At 48.3% G+C, this 21,210-nt stretch overlaps 6 protein-coding genes across 6 annotated transcripts; 4 read left to right on the top strand and 2 right to left on the bottom strand.

Moving 5' to 3' along the window:
• Nucleotides 1–2,961: 2,961 nt before the first annotated feature.
• PEX2_043360 (uncharacterized protein) lies at nucleotides 2,962–4,476 on the bottom strand (the record flags this gene model as incomplete). The annotated part of the gene is made up of 4 exons (XM_016741611.1): nucleotides 2,962–3,508; nucleotides 3,735–3,878; nucleotides 4,010–4,362; nucleotides 4,420–4,476. 4 exons carry the CDS (start codon nucleotides 4,474–4,476, stop codon nucleotides 2,962–2,964), a joined length of 1,101 nt encoding a protein of 366 aa, XP_016603313.1.
• Nucleotides 4,477–5,331: 855 nt separating this feature from the next.
• On the top strand, nucleotides 5,332–7,845 carry PEX2_043350 (Tetratricopeptide-like helical; the record flags this gene model as incomplete). The annotated part of the gene is made up of 4 exons (XM_016741610.1): nucleotides 5,332–5,648; nucleotides 5,749–6,555; nucleotides 6,613–6,739; nucleotides 6,937–7,845. 4 exons carry the CDS (start codon nucleotides 5,332–5,334, stop codon nucleotides 7,843–7,845), a joined length of 2,160 nt encoding a protein of 719 aa, XP_016603312.1.
• A 2,088-nt stretch (nucleotides 7,846–9,933) lies between these two features.
• Nucleotides 9,934–14,182, top strand: PEX2_043340 (uncharacterized protein; the record flags this gene model as incomplete). Its single annotated transcript, XM_016741609.1, has 6 exons — nucleotides 9,934–10,193; nucleotides 10,252–10,564; nucleotides 10,619–12,309; nucleotides 12,363–13,081; nucleotides 13,551–13,621; nucleotides 13,694–14,182. 6 exons carry the CDS (start codon nucleotides 9,934–9,936, stop codon nucleotides 14,180–14,182), a joined length of 3,543 nt encoding a protein of 1,180 aa, XP_016603311.1.
• A 263-nt stretch (nucleotides 14,183–14,445) lies between these two features.
• PEX2_043330 (Acetyl-coenzyme A carboxyltransferase, N-terminal) lies at nucleotides 14,446–16,563 on the bottom strand (the record flags this gene model as incomplete). Its single annotated transcript, XM_016741608.1, has 4 exons — nucleotides 14,446–14,613; nucleotides 14,747–15,129; nucleotides 15,187–15,769; nucleotides 15,874–16,563. The coding sequence occupies 4 exons, from the start codon at nucleotides 16,561–16,563 to the stop codon at nucleotides 14,446–14,448; spliced, it is 1,824 nt and encodes a 607-aa protein (XP_016603310.1).
• A 305-nt stretch (nucleotides 16,564–16,868) lies between these two features.
• On the top strand, nucleotides 16,869–18,932 carry PEX2_043320 (putative pyruvate carboxylase; the record flags this gene model as incomplete). The annotated part of the gene is made up of 2 exons (XM_016741607.1): nucleotides 16,869–16,918; nucleotides 16,976–18,932. 2 exons carry the CDS (start codon nucleotides 16,869–16,871, stop codon nucleotides 18,930–18,932), a joined length of 2,007 nt encoding a protein of 668 aa, XP_016603309.1.
• Nucleotides 18,933–19,395: 463 nt separating this feature from the next.
• Nucleotides 19,396–20,724, top strand: PEX2_043310 (putative inositol 5-phosphatase; the record flags this gene model as incomplete). The annotated part of the gene is made up of 1 exon (XM_016741606.1): nucleotides 19,396–20,724. One exon carries the CDS (start codon nucleotides 19,396–19,398, stop codon nucleotides 20,722–20,724), a length of 1,329 nt encoding a protein of 442 aa, XP_016603308.1.
• Nucleotides 20,725–21,210: the final 486 nt, after the last annotated feature.

Here is a 21,210-nt window from a genome sequence, read left to right as displayed (position 1 = left end):
TGTTTATGTCTACCTATTATAGCCTTCGTGTATATCTAAGAAAGCCCTGTCGTCCACAGGCGAGGACATCGGCTGTATAAGTGTCGGACTATCCTTGTTGGTCTAATAATATGGATTCAAGCAATAATCACACCTCCAAAAGGTACGAGATGCCAATCAGTTATATTAGTCCGAGCAGGAACTTAGTATGTCATCAAATGTTCCACAAGGTTGCGATATATCCAGAAATCATCGTGCAGTACAATGAATGGTGCTGTACGGAGTAGTCAGTTGCAGGGCTAAGGTCGCAGGCGAATAGATAGCGGATTCTCTACTATATTTTGAGTTTTTGACCTCATACTAGTGCTTAGTAGACCAGCATACTAGTTTAATTTTTTTATTCACCTGCGACTTTAACTCTGGTAATTGCAATGAATCACTGAAGAGCAGTTTGATGTTATTTTCTTCGGCCACATTTTACCCCGCACCTTCAACGCCCTATTTTACCGGAACCATGCCTTTGCCATGGTGTTTTCCATTCAAACAGGGCAAATCAAAGATCGCGAAGACAGTAAGAACCCAATGTAATGAGATGTCTATATCTCCAGTGCTTTGTCGATCTACTAAGACTACCTACAGTGTTCACTTCCACTAGATGAGGAGACTGGCTTGAAGTTGCTTTATGAGGGGCCAACTCCAAAAATCGAGTTTGTACAATCTGTCTCTATTACAGACTTCCATAAGTAATAGTTGATGCAGTATTATCGCTGTCCATGGACTGAACGGCCACCGCGAAAATTCATGGACGGCAGCCAATGGGGTAAACTGGCTCCATGACCTGCTGCCAGGTGATATGCCCAACATTCGAGTCCTTTCCTGGGGTTATAGTTTAACTACTGCGGCAAACTCCCATGAGACATTATCCCAGCAAAAAGTATCGGAGCAACTAGTCTGTGACTTGTGGGAAATGAGATCATCAACAAACGTACAAACTCAACTAACCAAGCTAGAAAAAAAGAATTAATACTGACAGAGACAATGCAGACAATCAATCGTCCGATTGTATTTATTGCACATAGTCTTGGGGGACCCATGGTCAAAAGTGTAAGTTTCGCCATTCTACAAAAACAGAGTTGTCATTGATCATCGCTAGGCCCTGCTTTATGCCGACTCAGCACAAGGAACCCCTACTGTGGACCTTCGTAGCATCAGACTATCAACCCGTGGGGCGATATTCATGGGAACACCTGAGCTAGACTCAAGGCTCATTGGACTGCAAAGCTACTTGGCTACTGCTCAAGGGTCTGAGCAGGAGTCTAGCGATATCTACAAGGAAGCGCACTGGTTGGTGACTACATTGCAAAGCTACCCATCGATAAGCCAACAATTTTGGACTTTATTTGTTCATGAGAGACCTGACTCTCTGTCAGCAAGCAGTGCATTGGACCAGGTAAGAGAATTATTACCAGCCAGCCATGGACTATTTGCTTACACTGTATAATCTTTGAACAAGACTGCGTCGTCCTCGACACAAGAGAATTCGTCCCATATTTTCATCCAAGCTGATCATGGTGGAATGATCAAGTTTGAATCATCATTGGACGAGAGTTATCTGAAAATCAAAGAGCATTTGGTTCATGTTGGGAAGATGCTGAAATGAGCAAATGACACCTGAATTATCAGATCTGGCGAGCTCTTTCCAGCTATTGATCCTCCTCATGAACTAAAATATAACAGGATTTCCACGAAAATCTCTCTACCAGAAATTGGGGCTAGTAATCAGGATATCGAGGCAAACGCATACTTTATGAGACTACTTGGAATTTCAAGTGCACAGTCAGAGTTTCTAGTCAAGCATGGCTTACCAGACCTCGCCATGCTCTATAAGAATACGAAAGATACAAACCTATTATCGGGAGCACGAACTCTCTAAGCTGTAAGAAATGGTTACTTTCAAGTATATTGTGAGCAGCTAATCTATCTTATTACCTTGAATTACGCTAATATATTAAAAGGATACCTTATCAGACAGTAAACTCTAGCCTGCCTATACATATTTAATTAAAAGTATCACAAATAATGTCTAAGAGCAGCCTATATAGGACAGCGACGATATAGTTATTATAAGCGGAAGCCTAGAGCTTCCGTGTAATATTTTTACGAGATTTCTCCTAGGTAAATAGCTTAGGTCTTAGGCTATTATAGCAGCGATATAGATATCAGACAAACCAGCCTATATCAGATATGATCTTTCTACTCCCCTCCATCATATCACGGAATATAGTCGGCACCAAAGTTATGAAACCCTACTAGCGGTCTAGGTAAAAGCAATCACTAAGTATCGAGAAGAAGTCAAAGAGACTGGGGAATCTATGGTTCATTTGTTTACTACAGCCTGCTTAACCGCAAGGATAACCACTTCACGCTCCTAGAAACTAGTTAGTGACAAAGGTTGATTTGGCAGTACGATTCAATAGTAAGGCCTAAGACCGTTACAGGCACAAAAGGCACACAGAGAGTGAACAAGTGAGTGATGTATCATTGGATGCTACTATTCCGATGCTGCCCGATATTCTTGACTGTATGCTAGACTTTCGAAGCAGAGGAAGATGTTCCTATGCAGCTGGATCTCGCCTTCTACTCCTAAGAATTCCTACATTCATGATATATTTTGATGATATTTGTGGTCCGTTTATCTAGTTAGGGTTTAGCAACCCATAAAATAAAACTTCTAAGAAGCTGTTTACATATTGGTCGTGGTCACCGAATGGACTGTCAGCGAGTCAAAAAGCTAAAACTAAGTAGGCAAGGAGCATCTCTGGGCCTAGATTGAAAGTTTTATCCGGGCAGGCGTATAGGAGATAGACAAAGAAGCCACTAAAATGTGCGTTACTTGCATATAGTATTAGACGATGAGCATCATACCTACAAAGTTCGGGCATACAGAACAAAGAGCAAAGTGTACGACACACAGTTCAAGCCTTACACAGGAATGTACGAATCCGGAAAGGCAAGATAAGTCGCCTGCACCGGCGCAACCACAGCATCGTAGAATTGCTGCCGGAATTTCGAGAAAGTAAAATCCTGGTAGGAATCCGGCCCCTGAAACGCGAACTTCACACACCGTTCCGTTGCATATCCATAAGAGTCTCCTGCTACACGGTACACCTCATTCAACTTGCTCAGCGCAGCCTTATAGTCATCGAGTAGAGAGGCTGGTGTCACGCTCTCACCGGTCTGCCGGCACTCCGCAAATGATTTGTTGATGCAGAGCTCGATGAGGAGAATACCGAGTGTGAAGACAGTTTTGTTGGGAATTAGATGGTCAAAGTCCGTTGCAACCAGCTGCTCCGGGCTTGTTGGCGGTAAAAATGTATATGATGCACACGGGTACCGGGATAAAATTTCCCGGCCGCCTTGGTTTTTCTCGAGAAAAATATTCGCTTGCTTTTCGTCCCAGTGATGGCCAAGCCAGGGACTGCCACTCAAGTGTAAGACTGACCAGGCAGTGGAGGCAGCGATGCCGTACCTATGTTTTGTAGAAAGTGAAATATAAGGGGTTTGCCGTTGAGCTGACTGCTCATAGGATGAAAGCAAAGACTTGAGAGGAACTGCTTTGATAATTTTTGAGAAATCTGGTTGGCTGTAGTCGAGAGAGAATTGTCGACCTTGGTCCTCGTCTGGGTCTTTGAGGAAGCCTGTAAGAGTCGATTGATTGCATTCTGTGCTATGACAAAGGCTGCTTATTTCGGTACTCGCTGTGGTTGAAACGGCCGTTGGTGCCGTTAATAAAACCGGCGGAGTTTGTGGGGGTGAGGGTGTCCGGGACAGTAAGCGGAATTTGACATTTGACATCTTGGATCGGAAGGAAGAATATAGGGGAGAAGATAGGGGAGAAGCTATAGCGGGAGTAGGCAGTGGTGTCAGTAAACCAGGAACCGAGCTGGCTACCTTGCTGGGAGCATGTGGTGTAATATGAAGCTTTCGCCATAAATCAGGCAGCTGGGGTGGTTGTGAGTTTGTTCCGTACGAGAGGGCCACTTTGAAAGTTTTGGCTGCATTAGATTCAATCGCCTCCCAGTCAAGGTCGATGGCAGCTTGGTGAGGTGGTGAGCAGGCACAACGGAATGCAAATTCGAGTGCTCGGTGAAGAGAGCTTAAGCACTGACGGATTGAATTGCAACGCTCAATATTGAAGCGGCGTTTGAGATATTGGACTTTGCCACTGTCGTCTTCCGCGGGCAATTCTGGTTTTTCAACAGACCTCCTTAAGTCTTCATTCCAATGCCTAAGGTCCTCGATCACTTTATTGCGCTTTTTTGTGCTAAAGCTATGTTTCACTCGACGCCATTCCCATTGGGCCCTATCTTGAAGGGCATTCGGCTAATCATACAGTCGCAGGTCAGCTCGGCTTTAATCTTTAGCAACAGCACTTTATACCTTTCCATTAACGTCGATATCTAGGCTCTTCAAAAGCCCAGCAGTAACATCGTCCATACGTTGAACGATAAAAATAAGTTCGTGAGAGATACTGGAGAATTTAGTATCAAAGCATTTGCGTAGCTCTTCCCTCGATGGCTCATCAAGTCCAAGATTGCAAAGAGTCGTTTGTAGTTGTCGATTTTGCAAAATCAGGTTGGTACGGAAAGTCTCTATTGAGGTGCGGTAATTGTGAAAGGCCTGGAGAGGCTCCACATACTTCTCAAGAGCCCAAATTGCGATTGGTAAACCGCCCAAAACAAGACCAGCGATTTCAGCCATGGCTGTAGTACATCCACCTCCTGAATTATAGTCAGCTACATTCTCGTCACGTGGGCTATCTCGCTCACCTGCAGTTCCAAAGGTTTACTCCAACAGTAACGAATAACATCTAACTGAACTTGCCCACAAAGCATCAGTATAGCTCGCTGCCTATTGATGCACCGATGTATTGGAAAGCCTGCCGGGAGAGGGCGGTCATCGACGTTGCAGAGTCTGTGGTTGAGGGAGGGGCTATATCTGCTAACATGCAATCTAGTCCTACTGGGGTCAATGCGGCGGGTGGTAGACTGGAATTTTCATGATGCACGTGGCAGAATCTGATTTGGCCATCCAGTGCAGGCCTGGACGCGCGAATGCAGAAATAGATTCACATACGGTGCTCATTCGCTCAGAAATTCCTGTGCTATGGTGATGTCTCTCGATATTTGCCCCGCCCCCCGCCCCCAACCTTGCCAACTTCGCTAACGTCCTGCCAATATTATGGTAAATATCCCAAATCAGCGCACTTCACAAAAGCCAGACCCTTGATTATCTTACCACGAAGCAATATTGAGGCTTTCTTAGTCAGAACTTCCCTTGCTCACCGTCATAATGGCACTCCCAACCGGAGTGTTTAGTTCATCTCTTTCGGAGTTATACCTAGAGTGTATACAGTTATTTGGAGAATTCCTCCTCGCCCTCAGCGAGAAGGACTGCCGGGTTATCTGTCTTGAGCAGGTTCACCTTTCCAAGATACTCGAAGAGTACGGGAGGACCAAGGTCTGGGGCGATCACACTAAAGCAAACCTACCGGCGAGAGCTCGTGGGTCTTTGGACAACACCCTACGCCACGATACTGAGCTCAAACATTTGGTGCAGGCCATTCTCATGCGATTAAAAGCACTCCTCAGCCAGGGCAAGTCGAATAGGTCGGCACTTCAAAACTAATCTAACCTTGCTTTTAGCAGTATATATCGCTAGAAGGAAGCACGATCCCGTCCTGGGATCAGATTATGACTCTATTAGCAGTGTCAGCGCCGACTCTGATTCTGATTCGAACGACGGTGGTGGAAACCAGCACTACAGGATGCCAAAGATTCGTTTGCTTGTCCAGCAGACGCTGGAGCAGATCCAATCGCTTTACGACCTGTCTGCTTTGCTACGGCGCCCTAAGATTGTGGACAAATATATCCACTCTGTTAACTCGGAATCACATGTAGCCTCATTAAACAACCCTTACCACTTGCCACTAAGTGTCGCGTTCAGCAGATCTGACGAAACCCACATTATAGAGAAGGTTCTGCAATGGCGCAGCTTGACTAAGAGCGCGCAGGGTATCGACTTTGAGTTTGAGGGCGTTGCCCTGATGGGACAAGGATTGACGAATTATTGCGTGGAAGACATTCCGTGGTTTTGTCAACGGCTTGCAGCAGCAAACACAAGACGTCGTGAACAATTTCAATATTGGAATGATCATCCATATGACTCCAGGCAAGACACTATCCACGCAGCCCGACTTGCAACACCACGTCTAGAAGAAAAACAGGAGCCACAAAACCGAGCGTCGACATTTCAGCCTTCCATTCCCAAAGTCCCGCGTGAAGGGCCCAAGTCAACTGCGTCGAAACAAAGTTTCTCTACTGCTGCTGTCTCAGACATTCACGATACGAAGACCAACGTACGACCTCGGACTATCTACACGCCCACAGCCGTCGGCCAAGGCCGTTTCAACTCTGTACCAGATCCCCCAAAGACAGTATTTGGAACCACATTTCCATGTCCGTACTGTGGGACGACTCTTGAGTCTAGTGAGATGCAGAACAGGCAGTCATGGAAGTGAGTCACCCCTCTAGTGCTGTGAGAGTCCAAACGTTCTGACCAGATAAATTATAGGCGTCACGTATTTCGCGATCTCCGTCCCTACATCTGCACATTCGAGGACTGCCAGAACGGTGGGAAGCTTTACGTTAGCCGCCACGACTGGATTTATCACGAGCTTCAAATTCACCGCCGTAATTATGTATGCAAAGTATGCCAGGAGATGTGTTCTAGCAGAAAGGAAATGTCAGCGCATATTCGAGAACATTATAATGACTCAATGTCGCCAAGTCAGTTGGGCGTCATTCTAGATCTCTGCAATCGCCAGGTGGATATCGCAGACTATGAGAAAAACCCGTGCCTCATCGTGGAGAGGAACTCTCATTGTCGGCACTGCAGGGGCATCTTGCCGCTCACATGGAGGACATTGCCCTCTTTGTATTGCCCAATACCAATGAAGAGGAAGATGTTGGAGATTCGAAGGCCTCTGTGCAGGTGGCCAAACTAAAGTCTAAAGGCCAAATCAGTGGTACAGAGTCAGAGCTAAGCAGCCTTGGCTATTCTGCAGCCGGAGATGATAGGCAAATTCCGACCGATTTCTCAGAACTTCTCACCAGCGAAGAAGTGGGATATACATCAAAAGTTTTGTCTTGGAGAAGAAGAGACGATGACCAAATATCGGCACTGGTCAAAGCAACGATGGAGACGAACAACACAAACCTCGGCAAGGATCATCCCGACACGCTGGTCAGTATAGCCAACCTAGCGTTGACGTATAGGAATCAGGGCCGGTGGGAAGAGGCCAAGCAGCTCGATGTGCAGGTCATGGAGACTTATAAGACGACGCTCGGCGAGGGCCATCCCGACACGCTGGTCAGTATGACCAACCTAGCGTTGACGTATAGGAATCAGGGCCGGTGGGAAGAGGCCGAGCAACTCCAGGAACAGGTCATAGAAACTTGTAAGACGACGCTCGGTGGGGACCATCCCGACACGCTGGCCAGTATGACCAACCTAGCGTTGACGTATAGGAATCAGGGCCGGTGGGAAGAGGCCGAGCAGCTCCAGGAACAGGTCATAGAAACTTATAAGACGACGCTCGGCGAGGACCATCCCGATACGCTGGCAAGTATAACCACCCTGGCATCAATGTATATGAAAAAGGGCCGGTTGGAAGAGGCCGAGCAGCTCGATTTGCAGGTGAAGGAGATTCGTAAGACGCAGCTCGGCGAACACCATCCTGATACATTATCTACCTCTGAACTATTGCTGGCACGGGAAACGGAGGGCCCAGAAATGAAAGCCTAGATGAGCTAAATGCTTGAATATATCATTTTTATTTCTGCTTCATATCTACTATCTCTTTGATGAAGATCCAAATTTCGACGTTGAGACAAGGTTATGTTGACTGAAACAAGCCCTCTTCTTTTCTGGACTCGGGCGGTCTTCTCCTTGAAGCTCATTTTTCGGAATGCGGTATATTTTTTTCCGCGCCCTTTCTCCAGGCTAGACTTATATTAGCGATATGACGGGGAAGAAGTCAATACGCATGACAATATCCAATAACCCCATCCTGGACAGGACCTGAAACTATGTTCGAATATCTTTGGACGAAGATATCCCTCTATCAAATGAGGTTTGTTTGGCAATTGAGCACTGAACAAGTGCTAGGAGGGGTACTTGTAAAAGTTAGTTTGACAATTTAGAGCTTGATGTAGCATGGTGGTGTCAGCATCAAATCAAACAAGCAATTAAAGAGGATTATGTTTCTTGAGGGAGAGTAATGGTTTTATAGGACGTTCTTCGTCAACCTGACTAAAGCCGTAGTCACATCCAAGGTCCCAAGGTTGCCTCCTCTATTTGCGAGCGGCAAGTTGACCTGAACGGGAAATTGCCTTGACCAATATGCACTCAGCTCGCGAATCCAGAAGCCTTCACGATCTACTTATTCTTTAGGAGCAAAATGATGCTCTTCACACTTCTAAAAGAAGTACAAAAAGTATCTACCTAGCGTCACAAGAATAAAATCCCAATCTTTCGCGGTTTAACTAACAAAATACAACCAGTTAGGCTCCGACTGTGTCAAAGCCCCGTGGCTCTTCGTTTGTCTCTTGGAATAGCGCAGAAAGAGACCCAAACGATGAGGCAATATGGGAGAATAGCATATCAGTGCTCTCTGATAAATTAGTAGATATTGTTTCCTCCAGTGATTTAACTGTCGCCGAGATTAATAACTATCTGATGGTTTTCAGAGATACCCCTAGGGTGACTGTTTCGAATGCTTTTGATTGAGTGAGTTTTGCCCGCCGCGGTTGCGAAGGGAACAGAAAGTAAATTATGTTTGTTCTTAGTCACTGGAAAATGTTTGTACCCGAATTTATAAAACAGTATGTAGCTATTATGCCATCTCAGGCCATAATTTTAATACCCAGCAAACTACGAAACTAGAATAGTTGAGGTGAAATCGCGATCATTTTCCTCTGATCCCTCCAGATCATCTACATTTTAGTGTGGTATGTGGAAACATGTAAGTTCTAGAATGATCTGCCTCATTTCATCCTATTAACCAAGAGGTATAGTTGTTTTTAGGGAACACGGAATGTAAACCGTAAAACGTTATAAGAAAGCGCAATTCTAGGGAAATGAGCCGAGGGCATAAACTCATGATCCTGGTAAAAGCGGTAGGGTTGGGGATATTGTTCGACCCAAAGGCCACAATATAAATTGTTCTTCAGGTTTCATAGATCGTTCCTCTCCTCTAGCAGATTTTCGTTTGAAACAAATAACGCAGCGATAGTTAAAATGAAGGCTATTATTAGTCCTGAGTTCTCTTATTAGTCCCCCACTCAATAATAAAGATCCAAGCTCGCCTCCTTTCCTTGTCTCCTTTCGGGTTTATACAAGCCTAATCCGGCAGGGGCGTTCGATAGTGTCAGATGAACCTGTTATATATCTGAAATACTCTTCAATTTACGTATTAGCCCTATGGACTGAAACAAGCTGGCTATGCCAAGACTCGGATTTTCTCGCAATTCCCCCGCCCACACGCTGCCAAGCGCCAAGTTTTCATCATAATGCGTTGCATAAGGGGTTAATGCAGGAATTAATGCCCATGACAATTAAGAGCAGGCTAGACGTCGGTCATCACATGAGAGTCTTGGGTCTTGTTAAATATCCCTGGAACCATAGAAATCATTATTTTATTAAATAGTCTTCCTAACAGCGCCGATCGTTCGCTTTTTTTTCGCATCCTGGGAGACGGGAACGGTAAAATCTTATTCGGCTGTCCCCTCATTCTCTCCCCTTTTATCGCAAGGAATGCCCGATTATATCTATCCCTTCAGATTTTAACTGCTTCATCCTTTCGATAATCTCATTTGCTTTATTCATGTTGGAATGACTGAAATCGAATCTTCTCAGCGAGATGCCCAGCCGGAGGCGTCTCCGCTCACCTCTAACGAGGGGGGGTCTCCCTCGCCCGTAAAGGCAGCGCCGGCGCCCAAGGCCGGTAGGAAGCTGCCAGAATGGCTTGACCACTTCAATGCCCGTGATCTTAAGGTGCTGTTTCGTTGCTCGCTGGCTGCGTGGGTCGCGTCGCTGTTGATATTTATCACGCCGTCCCTAAGCGTCATTGGTACTGCGACTTTTTTTGCAGCGTGAGCGCATCTATATATCCCCTCTCAGTATCAGTTGCTAATCCTATTGTGAGATCAGTCTGGTACTCTTCATGGTGCCTCCGACCGGCATTGTCTTCATTTTCCTTTTAGGAACTCTGACCCTCGTCATTGGCATGGCTTTGGGCTGGGCCTGGGGTGTCATTGTCATGAAGGCTGCTATGGCAGCGAGACCAGCAGCTGAGACACAGGCCAGGATTCAAGTCCTAGGACAGGCCGCATACAGTCAGGCCAATTCTACCGGGCAGCCTGTCGCAGCTGTTCAGAAGGAACTTGTTTACTCGGGCTGGATGCTTGACGCTCGTGTAACAGCTGTCCATTATTGTCTAATCTGTTTGTTCATCTATTTACTCGTGAGAATTTCCCGATCCATTCATAAGTATCAATACACTAACCCTCTTGCGCAGTCCCGTCTTCGGGCTAAGAACCCCAAATTCATTATAATGCAGATTTTCGGAATCATCATCGTTGATGTTACTCTGACTATTGGCCCGCTGCTTCCATCATTCAGTGGCACTATCCCCAAGGTCTTGATTGAGCCTGCCGCTATCGGAATTGGCTTGGGTCTGGTCTCCCATTTTATCTTCTTCCCTCGGTCTACCTCCCATGTCGTGCTTGATGGCATGGAGGGGCTGGTGCGGCTACTCAAAGGACCCCTAGACGCCACGGAGAACAGTCTCCTAAAAGGTGAAGTCTTGGCTATGGCAGATCTTCAAACGATCAAGTTGAGGACCATTGCTGCTTATAGGGATCTCAAGCCGGCCATGAGCTTTTTGCCATTGGACTTCTCCGTCGGTTGGTGGGGTGCTGAAGACATCAAGAGCATGAAAAAGCCAATACGCCAGGCTTTGATAAGCAGTCTGTCCCTTCTGGAAGTTCATATCGCCCGCGTCGGGGGACACGCGAAGCTAGAAAAGTTGCACCAGCTCACTGTGGATCGGGATTCAGACTCCGATTCTCAAGCTAGTGAAAATGAGAAAAAACGCCCCCGCGAGGTTGGCATGCGCCAGCTGATGCAGAGTGTTAATTTGGTACAAGCACTGCGAAGCCCGGAACATGAATCTTTGCGATCGGAAACTGTCGAGGTGTTGCGCCAGTCCAGCAAGGATATCCTCCCGGCGTGCCAGGAGGCTGTTGCGATCATTGCGGAATCCATCAACACGGTTAACAAGCGTTGGTTCGGTCGCCCTTCCAAGGAACGTATCAGTCAGTTGCATGAGCGGAGTCAAACTGTGCTGCAGAATCTTCAGGCTGTGCGCTCATCGTTTGCAACGGAAACCACCGAACGTTTGATTGAAACACACGCGGAAATCTTCGACGAAAAAGGCATGCTCAAGTCTCTTGACGAAAGCTCATTGCACAGAGTCAGGGGTATCACTATGGGAATGATCTTCGAAGAGCAGGTGCTCGGCGTCGCCGACGGGTGGGAGCGGGTCCTAGGACAGCTTGTCGTTCTCCTGAATGAACGCCAGAAGCTCCGTCTATGGCTACCCAAGGGATTACGATATGCAGTCAACTGGATTCTCCGAAAGAACGTCGTGGCGCCTGTGACCGCGGCTCATAACCCAGTCATCGACCCCGACGTCGCGGAGACGCAGTCCAAAGCGGCACAGCAGCATCTTCGCATCAGCAGAGGGTATCGTGCCACCCGAGGCAGCCGCTTCGGGCGCGCTATCATCGGCACCTATCATTGGTTCATCAACCCGGAAGGTCTTTATGCAATGCGCATGGTAGCTGTCACCATCGCACTCGCTATCCCTGCTGCGATTCCTCACACTGCAGGCTTCTATTACCGCGAGAAAGGTCTTTGGGCCCTCATCATGGGGCAGACCACGCTGGTCATATACATGGCCGACTTCACTTTCTCCCTTATTTGTCGAGCCATTGGTACCATTGTTGGTGGTCTCCTTGGCTTGGTTGCGTGGTACATTGGCTCAGGCCACGGTGCAGGTAACCCGTATGGTCTTGCTGCTATCACGGCTGTTGTGCTCACGATTCTCATGTGGGGACGTATCTTCGCCCCGCCCGCTATGCTTCAAGCTGTGATTATGGCTGGTGCTACCTGCATCCTGGTTATTGGTTACAGTTTCGAGGATACGTAAGTAAATTGTACCACATTACGAGAAACAACACTACTGACACACTTCCCAGACACATCCCAACTTACGGCAATCCTGGCTGGGGATATAATGTTTTCTGGCGACGACTTGTGCTTGTTCTTATCGGCTCCGCAGCGGCACTGATCGTGCAGATCTTCCCTCGCCCACCGTCTGCATCAAGACACGCCTGCAAGTCCCTTTCAAATGTCATCCGCTTACTGTCGGACCACTACGCGCTTCTCTTATCCTGCTGGGGACAAGGGCGCGAAGAAGGCCTGGCCGCAGAGAAGCTGGCTCTTAACCTTGCGGAGACTCTCACCGCACTGGAGGGGCCCATCGCGTTGCTACGCTTTGAATTTTCCGGCTCGCCATTTGACAGCGACCGTCTCGGCCAGGTGAAATCGCTGTGCCAAGAACTCAATCAGAACATCGCTCGCCTACTTTACCTATCTGCTTCGCTGCCAGAACACCTGCAAAATCGCCTAGCTCGTCAAGCTGGTCTCCTTGACCACCGCAATATCGGCGACGTCATGGCTGTTCTAGGCGTGGTTGAACAATCACTTAAGACGGGTGATCCTCTACCTGAGGTGTTGCCAACGCCACTTCTGAACCGTTGCCACGATTACTGGATGTCGCACCAAGTGGATATTATTCTAAGCAAAGAGACGATCCGTGACGAGAACTACCGACGGTTCTGCGTGGCCATCAGCGCATACCTCAAGTTCCTAGCCACTGTGGATGACCTGGTGCTCGTGATGAAGGGGACATTGGGTGAGTCACACATCGTCAGCCGCGACCTATTGAAGGAGCAGTTTGTATAAGAATGTAAATATGTATTTATTGTAATGATGTGTTCTACTACACCCGGACATATATCATTGTGCATATGACGATGTGTCATAAAAATTCGATCTCCTCACATTCCTCCGCACGGCCGAGTTTCTCCAATTTTTTTTTCCTTCCCCAATTTCCCAAACCATTCTAGCGTTGAATCCTTTGACTCCCTTTCAATGTTCAATATTTTGTTTTCTTCCTCTTGATCTCCTGTATAAACCATTAATAATTCAATTTGAATTTTCAAAATCCAACTGCGGGTCTTATCCCATGTCCACTCCACGTCTCGCCCGTCTTCCCCGGTGGATCAGCCACTGGCTTGGCTATCGCCCGGAAGCCGTGAAGCCACTCTCTAAATACGAAGTCGCTCTATGGTCCTTCATAACCTCATTTTGCGGTCTATCAGTCGTACAAGCCATTTTCAATTACTCACACTACTTCACCGAACGCAATGTACCAGGTATAATCGCCTCCTACGTAAGTGTCAAACAGCCAAATCGCATTCTCCAAAATATCTACAATTGACCGACTCACAACCAAATCAAACAGGGTGCATCCGCAGTCCTCGTCTTCGGTGCAATTGAAAGCCCGCTCGCGCAACCGCGAGCTCTAGTCTTCGGTCACTTCTTCAGCGCCCTGATCGGCATCTGCGTTACCAAATTGTTTAGTTTGATGCCCGACCAGGCGCGCTTCGAGTCCCTGCGCTGGCTGGCCGCTTCGCTCTCAACGGCTATTGCTATTGTCGTTATGCAGTTGACGGGTACTACCCATCCGCCTGCTGGTGCGACTGCTTTGCTGCCGGCTACCAGCGAGGAAATCTGGCGGCTTTCTTGGTACTTCTTGCCGGTAGTCCTGCTGTCTTCTGTTATGCTTATGGTGTGTGCGCTGTTGTTTAATAATTTGCATCGTCGGTATCCAGCATTCTGGATCGCGCCTGCTCTGCCGAAACCTGCGGCCCCTCCTCCTCCGGTGCCGGCGGTGCCGGCGCCTGATGATGTTTCATTAGAAGAAGAGAAGGTAGTGAAGAGTCCGGTTTGATTTGGGAATTTGGAGAGTATGAGGTGTAGCTTATCAGCTTTGAGAGAGGTTGTAATATACTTTTGAAAAGGTTGCACAGCATATGTTGATATCCATTTGGTGGGGATGGTGCGAGATGTACATAAAAACTCGATTGCACTACTAATATATTCGAGATTATATATGGAAAATAAATGATAGGCGTTGAATCACACCAACTAGCTGATTGAAGGAATAGCTATGGTAGAGGGTGATATGTTATACACTACTCTATATCATCCGCGCTAAAGTGTAATGAGTAATGAGCTCGAGTCGGCGGAGAGAAGTGATAGTACATCGGCGGACTCCAGCTCATTTTTGTCGTTGACAAGAGCGGAGGGTACGGTATCGTTCCAGGTCGATGTCATCACGTTTTTTTTATTTGATGAACGTGTCACATTCAGTGGGGGTTGCTATAGATTTAAATTGCATAGCAAGTTCAGATTGTTATCAGGCAAAAGAAGGCTGGAGCTTCCCACAAGCTCGGTCTGTTAATCTCTCTTTCATGAGCACTTCATAAACATGCGATGCCCAAGAACAGCAAACCTTCCGTGTATCCTTCGGGTCGATAATTTCTTCGATGCCAAACGCATTCGCTGTACGCACTGGGTTCATCAACCGTAAATACTCCTCTTCCAACTCTTGATACCGTTCCTCCTTCTTTCCAACCTTCTCGGCTTCACGCAGCTCATGCCGGTGCCCAACCTCTATTCCGCCATCCAGAGGCAACGAACCCCATTGACCAGATGGCCAAGCAACCTGCATAACCGGATCACGACAACCCAACATAATGCCCCCCGCTACACCAAACACGCGCCGCGTGACCACATTAAATACCGGCACGGTGGTACTGAAATAAGCTTTGGCGAGCTCGACGCCCCAACGCATTGTCGCCGTGCGCTCAGCGACAGTTCCAATTGCATAACCCGCTTTAAACCACATGTCAGCTTGCTTCAAATAATCTAGGATGAAAGAAGTTCACTTACGGACGTCCAAAAACTGCAGAATAGGTAAATTCATCACATCACACAACTTCAGCAGCCGCGTCAATTTCTGGCTGCCAGCGGCATCCAGTGCGCCTCCATTCACTTCACAATTGACTGAGATGATCCCAACAGGACGACCACCCAAACGTGCAAGCCCACCAATTGCAGTGCGACCCCATAATGCTCCGATCTCAAACCAGGAGTCTTTATCAACTACGGATGTGATGATTGAACGGGCATTGTACATGCGTGCTTGTCGTCGAGGAATGATACTCCGCAGTGCAACATCCTCGCGCTCCTCTGAGTCAGTGCAGGGAATTGTTGGGGGTGCATCGCTCCCACTGTTGGGGAGATAACTGAGAACTATCCGCAGCTGCTCGTAGCACTCCGCTTCATTGGCGGCGAGATTATCAATCGTGCCGTTCATACAATGAACCATAGGTCCGCCCAAGTCTTGGAAATCGAGACCTTCTTCGAATGTTGCGCCCTCGACAACCTTCGGGCCTGCATTGAACAGTGCGCCGATGTCAGCTGCCATCACGGAGAAGTGGCAGGATACAACTCTTGCGGCGCCAAGTCCAATCTACATGACCGTCAGCTCAGATTTCATCGAGCGGTATCGAATGGGTTGATAGATGAAGCAAAAAGAAAAGCAAGATGGAAAGAACAAGTCAGAGATAAACTCACCGCAGGCCCAACAACAGCCCCCAAATTTGGAATCCCCATATTCAACTGCTTAATAACATGCGGAAACGACGCAACATGAGGAAGATAACTCCACCCTTCCTTCCGAATCGTCGTAACGCTCCCACCCCCAGAACTCCCATCGACAAGCTTAACAACCGGCACGCGCAGCGCAATAGCAAGCTTCTCCACATAAACCGTCTTACCAGTACTCGCACCATCAGCATGTCCAGACCGGATACTGAAATCATCAGCCGTGAGGAGGACCTTCCTGCCGCGAAGCAGTCCAGCTCCTTGGATGTTATTGCTGGGTACAAAGGAGACGGGCTTCTCGCGCATCGGCGCGGTCTTTTGCCATGTCACCGTACCGGAAACAGACCCGATTTCTTGGAAGCTGTTCGGGTCTAGGAGTTGCTCAATGCGCTCGCGTACCCATAGCTTGCCTGCTTGCTTTTGGCGTACGTAGCCTCGGTTGTTGGGGTCTGGCTTTGCAGCTATGGCGCGAAGGGTTGCTAGTTGGCCTAGTACATCTGAATGGTCTGCTGGGAGGCGGTTTTCTGTAGATTTTGACTTTGACTTGGGTTTTCTTGGTTGGTCTGCTGCTGGGGATATATGGGATGAGACCTGGTGTAGACGATCTGTGGCTTGGTCTTTCCCTGCTCTGGTTGATGGGTTATCGTTGTCTTTGGTCATGGTGTATCAATTGATATATATATGGGTTTTATGACGTTGTGTATATTTGATGTTGAACCTTCCAAGGGAGGAATTGGAAATTGCTTACATATGTAAGGGTTTGGTCTACTGAGGGGGTGGTCAGACTGTCCGAGGGCCGAGGCCACACGTCAAGAGCTATAATATCTTGTCGAATTGTGGAAGTATCTTGTAATTAAATATCTTAACCTATTTTAATTGATCACTACCTAATTTACAAGAGATCATAACTTATTTCGTTTATCTGGTTGACTAAAAATTACCCCAGATTTTCCCCTTTCCCCCCAATGTCTTCCCCGCACTCACGGCCCATCAAGCGACTGTTGGTCGCCAACAGGTACGAGCTCCTGCAAAAAGATAATTTTATAACATACTTATGTGATATATTTGCTAGAGGAGAGATTGCCGTTCGTATCCTCCATGCAGCACGAGAGTTACCAGAGCCAATCGAGACATTCGCCCTCTACACATCAGATGATCGATCGCACTGCGATCTAGGGCGACCAGAACATGCCATTGAGATTTCATCAGCATCATCATATCTCGACATATCTCTCTTAGTAGACCTTGCTCAGAAACACTCTATTGACGCCGTGCATCCCGGGTATGGATTCCTCAGCGAGAGCCCCGAATTCGCGCATCGCATGTGGCACGAAGCCGGGTCTACCGTCATAGGACCTGGATGGGAAAACCTCGCCCGAACAGGTGATAAGCTGCAAGCAAAACAGCTAGCGCAGGAATGCGGCGTCCCTGTATTGGAAGCCATGAGCCAACCTACTACCAACGTGGACGAAGCACGTGCGTTCGCTACGCAGGTTGGTTTCCCGGTTATGATTAAGGCTGTTGATGGTGGAGGCGGTCGCGGAATTCGTCTCGTTCGCGAGGAGCATGAGCTGGATAATAGTATTCAGAGGGCAATTGGCGAGTCGCCGTCTAGGACTGTCTTTGTTGAAAAAGCTGCTGTGGACGGATTTCATCATGTTGAGATTCAGATTATTGGTGATGGAACGGGTCAGGTACGACATCTCTGGGAAAGAGATTGCAGTGCTCAGCGGCGGTTTCAGAAGGTGGTTGAATGTGCCCCGGCTTTGATGCGGGATAGAGCTTTGGTCGGGCGAGTGATCGAGGCTGCGCTCAGAATGGCGAGTAAAATTTGTTATCGGTCATTAGGAACGTTTGAGTTCCTGGTCAGTGAACAGCGCAGAGAATTCTACTTCTTGGAGGTGAACCCGCGTCTACAAGTCGAGCACACTATTACGGAATCTATCAGTAGGATAGATCTGGTGCAGACCCAGCTTCTTCTCGCCCAGGGATACACTTTACTTGAGTTGGGTCTCGGTGCTGAGGTCAACGCCAGCCATCCTCCGCCCAATGCCTTTTCAATCCAGCTTAGACTGTGTGCTGAAGACCCGAGCAATGGGTTTTCTCTGAGCATCGGCAAGATTACTGGGTTTACCGTGCCTAGTGGCCATGGAATCCGGGTAGATACCCATGTCAATGTCTCTGGTCCCACGCTGGTTGTGGGATCCAACTTCGACAATCTGTTGGCCAAGATAATCGTGACTGCGCCCACCTGGGAAGCATCCGTTAGAAAGGCCCAGCGAGTCTTGGCTGATTCTAGAATTGATGGTGTGAAAACTAATATCAGCCTTCTGCGAGGGATCGTGGCCCATTCTGATTTCATGGCCGGCAAAGTTGACACACAATGGCTCGGCCTCAATCTCGACGCAGTGCTCCAGCAAGGGGAGAACATATCGAAGACTCTTCGGGGGTTAGATGGTCCAGTCGGCTCTTCACAGCAAGTGGGCATCCAAAGTGGACTGCCAGCATCTAATATCTTGTTCCGAAAAGGAGATGCATGGTCAATCACATTGGAACCTCTATCGAAGGATTCCCAACAATCAGACAAAGTTGCCCACCATCTACGACTGTCCCGGGTGCTACGAAATGAGTTCCCAACTTTCTTCGCTGCCGAAATTGAATATACGACTCCAAACTCGCAGGGCGCAATCCCCTATCGGATGCAACTCGAAACAACTACGACTGCTGCGTCAGCATTGGTTTCCTCGTCGCATCGGCGAGGTGATCCAAAGAACTCTCACCACATCATTCTACCTCTTTCGGGCAGATTGATTGAGATACTGGTGTCGGATGGAGAGGAGGTTGCTGAAAATCAAGTCCTGGCTTTCGTCAAGCAGATGAAGATGGAGCTCGAAGTGCGAAGCCCTCGAAGTGGTCGGGTCAAATGGGTTTATGAGATGGAAGATGAAGAGGAGGATGTTGCAGAGGGTATGCTTTTGGTCGAGTTGGAGCCAAACAATGGCAAAGTGGAAGTCCGGGGCAAGTTATGATTGTCCATTGCATAGACCAAGGGGCTTGGAGTATAGGACAGCGCTGAGTCCCTATACAGATCAAATTGAGAAGACCCAAATATCACCAACGAATCAGCTTTCAGATCCACTTGGTTTCTCAGCATCATTGGTCTAGTGGTAGAATTCGTCGTTGCCATCGACGAGGCCCGTGTTCGATTCACGGATGATGCACAAGAATTTCTTTTTTTGGTTTTGCTCTAGAATCATTGGAGTAACGCAGCAATTAACTGTATTCTTTTGTTTTTTTTTTGGCACACCTGTGTAAGATGATCTTTTCTCCGAATTAAATCCAAAAATCGAGTTTGTGTGTGTTTACTTTTTGCAATCGAAGGCAAGCGGTCAAGAGAGGCGGTCACTTTTACAAGTGACGTCACCGCCTCGGTTTTCCCATCTTCTACTCTTCCCTCTGTCTGCTCTGGCTTGACCCAGAGTGATTTTCAGTATGGACGCCCTCGATGTCTATGTGCTGACCTTTAACTGTGCAAGAAACTTTGTCGATGTCGACGTATTCGCGGACCACTTCTTCGACGCACTCCCCGCGTCTGGTGCGGGGAGCTCCGCACCCGACCTGATTTTCCTCTCGCTACAAGAGATCGCACCCATTGCCTACTCGTTCCTCGGAGGATCCTACCTTTTACCCTACTTCAATGCATTCCGCCGTACCGTCCAGAAAGCCTCGGCCCAAAAATGGGACCAGCACTATGTGAACTTCCTCACCGACAATACGGGCATGACAGGCCTGATGCTTTTCGCGCGCGAGGATACCCTGAGCAAAATCGCCTGGAAGGATACAGCCCACGTCGGGCTTGGAGTTCAGGAAATGGGAAATAAGGGAGCTGTCGGTGCACGTCTGGGATACGTTGTTGAAGGACACCCACCCAAGACCGTGGACCTCACTTTCGTTGCAGCGCATCTCGCTCCCATGGAGGATTCCTATGAGCAAAGGAACCTGGACTGGAAGAGTATTGTTGAGCGCCTTGTATTCACGCACGACAGCAAGAAATCAGCAGAGAGGTCAAGCATGGACGAAAACGCCACCCTTCTCGACGACGCTGCGTCGGCGCATGCGGAGGGCAGTCGCCGAGATCTCTTCGCGCCAAACGCCTACCTCTTCCTTGCCGGAGACCTGAACTACCGGACATCGAATATCGGACCCTCGATTCGGGAGATTGAACAATTCCCTCGACGCAATGTCGACCTCGATAACCCGTCGCACTATTCCCACCTTCTCAAGAACGACCAGCTTGTGCGCGAAATGAGCTATGGCAGGACCTTCCACAGCCTGTCTGAGGCGCCGATCGATTTCCCTCCCACCTACAAATACTCGGATGCCGCGCGCGAAGCTGTCCGCCGGGGCTTGGACACTGGTAATCATGAATGGAAATGGTCGAATCACCGCTGGCCCAGCTGGTGTGATCGAGTCCTTTACCTGGATAAGCCCTGGGTGGGTGAGGCTGGAAAGGTCAAACCGCTTGCTTACGATGCACTGCCCCTCTTCGCACAGTCAGATCATCGACCCGTTGCGCTCGTTGCATCAGTGCCGCTGCGGCCCTCTGACGCATCTTCAAACACTGAGAACATCCGAGCTGTGGCTCCATTCTCTATCGATCCGAGTTGGAAATCTAAGCGAGACGTGGCGCGACGAAAGGAGATTGCGGTGGGTGCAGTTGCGTATTTGGGACTGACCAGGGAAGGAAATGGGCTGCTTCTCGCGTCGTTATTAGGTATCTTCGGAGCATGGTTCATTCTTCGATCTATGCTGGAGGTTTGAGTGACGGTGTGGTGGACGGCGCTCGGAGACTTTCTTTTTCTTTTCTTTTTTTTTTTTTCTTTTGCTCTGTCTCGTTGTCTTTTAGGTACTTTCGGAAGAATATCATGCAATGCTGCCAGTCGCCAGATCCGGACACTGGATGCAAAAGTCCAGATATTTCCCCTTCGCTCTGCCAGGTTTCAAGGTTGGTATTCGGGTTGCATCAGCAGCCTCAATCAATGTCCTGTGACGGCGGAACTCCCTGCATTTCTCCAAATGGGTGCCATCAGATCCATCAGATAACTCAATGGTCCGGCTTACCCGCTGTAGTCCCAATTATGTACAATCAGACAATGCGGTAGATGATTTCTTAGCAACAACCTAAACTAGGCAGTACTCTTTCTGGACCAAGTCACATGAACCGAGCCGATCCGAAACTGTCGGGATGCATTCTGCAGGTGAGAAAGATAGCGTTGAGGGCTGAGGGGAGGGGCGCCGTGGCTTGAA

The sequence above is a fragment of the Penicillium expansum genome (assembly GCF_000769745.1).
Source record: "Penicillium expansum strain MD-8 chromosome Unknown contig145, whole genome shotgun sequence".
NCBI lineage: Eukaryota > Fungi > Ascomycota > Eurotiomycetes > Eurotiales > Aspergillaceae > Penicillium > Penicillium expansum.
The sequence above is the reverse complement of the archived record's forward strand: the minus strand, read 5'-3'. Positions and strand labels throughout refer to the sequence as shown.